Raw genomic sequence first — 1,823 nt, 5'->3', positions numbered from 1 at the left:
TACAATCATCATCGCCCATGTCACTTTATCGTTTTTCTTCTTGATGTCTTCCTGCTCGCTCCTCACATTCGTCTAGGCCCTCAAGTACTACGACATTGTGGACGTCGTTGAGGTTCCTCCTCCTCAGTCGTGGCGAAGCGCATCAGGGCTGGTGAGCAGAGCAGAGCAGAGCAGAGCAGAGCAGAGCAGAGCAGAGGAGAGGGGAGGAGAGGAGAGGAGAGGAGGGGGGAAGAGAGGAGTGTAATGCGTTGATGGCAGGTAAAGCTGCGACCGAAGCCTGAGGTGAGGGAGGACAAAGTGGAAAAGTTTACAGGAGGAGAGAAGACAAGAGGGGGGAGCGGGGGAGGAGGAAGCAAGGGGAGGGAGCAGGGGAGGTAGCGGGAGAGGGAGAAGGGGAGGTAGCGGGAGAGGGAGCAGAGGAGGTAGCGGGAGAGGGAGCAGAGGAGGTAGCGGGAGAGGGAGCAGGGAAGGGAGCAGAGGAGGAGCTCTGACTAATGTCTGATCGGCAGGCTCTTGCTAATGCCAAGAGAGCAGCAGAGCGAGGAGAATGGAACAAGTTGGAGGAGCGATAAGAAGCGAAGCAGGCAGGCACAAGAGCAGCATGATGGATGAGGAGGTAGAGGAGGAGGAAGACAACGAAGAGAAGGATTCCTTCGTCAGGATGTCCCAGCACGTCCTGTCACTCGTAGATGTCGAAAATTGTTTTATGAGGAAAGAATAAACAAACACAACAGAGCAGAAGTCCCCAAATAGCTCCTCCTCCACCCTCCACCCTCCGCCGCCTCCTCCCCTACTCCTCCACCCTACTCCTCCTTCTCCCCCTCCTTCCCCCCCCACCGTCATACGGGGAAAATATCGGAATGGCTGCGCCCATTCTGAGTCAGATCGCGCAGTTCTTCCCTCTCCGTACTGCCAGGCAGGGTGTCAGCGCAAAGAGGCAGAGAGAGAACAAGGCAAAGGGCAGGAGATGAAAGGTGGTTGCCAAGTACAGGAGGCGATTGCGATGTTGGAGAAAGATAGTGAAGAAAGACGATGGAGCAGAAAGAAGAGCAGAGAAGAAGAGGGAAACATCAGGAGCAGGGGCAGGGGCATGGGAGGGAAGTAAGGTAACGCACGTATCAAGGTGGTCGCAGTCCGAATGGCAGTCCTTGGACCTCCTCCTGTAGACTTCATCCTCGACGATGGCGGCTTCGACCTGGGAGAAACCATGAGAGGGGGGTGAGGAGGAGGAGGACAAGGACAAGAACGTACAGCGTGAGCAAGATCCTTCTGGTACCTGAGCAAGAGATGAGAAGAGAAGAAGTGAAAACGAAGAAAGAGGAGGAGAGAAGATGGCGCGAGAGTTTGATGAGGAGGCCAAGGAGAAATCACGACTTGGTCAACAGTCCAAGAAGGAGCAAAATGAGGACGAGGACTGACGGGAGGATGAGGCAGAGGCAGAGAGGATGAGGGAGAGGCAGAGGCAGAGGATGAGGATGAGGAAGAGGCAGAGGATGAGGAAGAGGCAGAGGATGAGGAAGAGGAAGAGGAAGAGGAAGAGGAAGAGGAAGAGGAAGAGGAAGAGGAAGAGGAAAAGCAAGAGAGCAAGAGCAAGAGCAAGAGCAAGAGTAGAATGAGGACGAGGCGATCAAGAAACACGAGCCAGGGAAAGGACGAAGAGGGGGAGGCAAGTGGCGAGAAGAAGCTCAGACCTCTTCTTGTGCCCAGCAGCCACGTGCTCGTTATCGACGACATCTTGTGTCAACCTCTCCAGCTCGTGGACCGCAAAGTCCTCCATAGTCGGATTCATGCTCACATTGCCTGCCCTATAGTCACGCTCCCCG

The 1,823-nt window shown here is 55.1% G+C and overlaps 1 protein-coding gene across 1 annotated transcript in view; it reads left to right on the top strand.

Moving 5' to 3' along the window:
• Positions 1–1,823, top strand: part of GUITHDRAFT_163131 (hypothetical protein) — a gene marked incomplete at its 5' end in the record, with an annotated part of 5,344 nt that extends 3,521 nt beyond the window's left edge. Inside the window, 4 exons of the mRNA XM_005832689.1 lie at positions 77–151; positions 259–282; positions 510–909; positions 1,116–1,823. Of these exons, the coding sequence (XP_005832746.1) occupies positions 77–151; positions 259–282; positions 510–572 (162 nt within the window). The 3' untranslated portion in view covers positions 573–909; positions 1,116–1,823. The remainder of the gene's footprint in view (positions 1–76; positions 152–258; positions 283–509; positions 910–1,115) is intronic.

The sequence above is a fragment of the Guillardia theta genome, assembly GCF_000315625.1.
Source record: "Guillardia theta CCMP2712 unplaced genomic scaffold GUITHscaffold_33, whole genome shotgun sequence".
In the NCBI taxonomy this organism is placed as follows: Eukaryota; class Cryptophyceae; order Pyrenomonadales; family Geminigeraceae; genus Guillardia; species Guillardia theta.
This window is presented reverse-complemented; position numbering and strand designations above follow the sequence as displayed.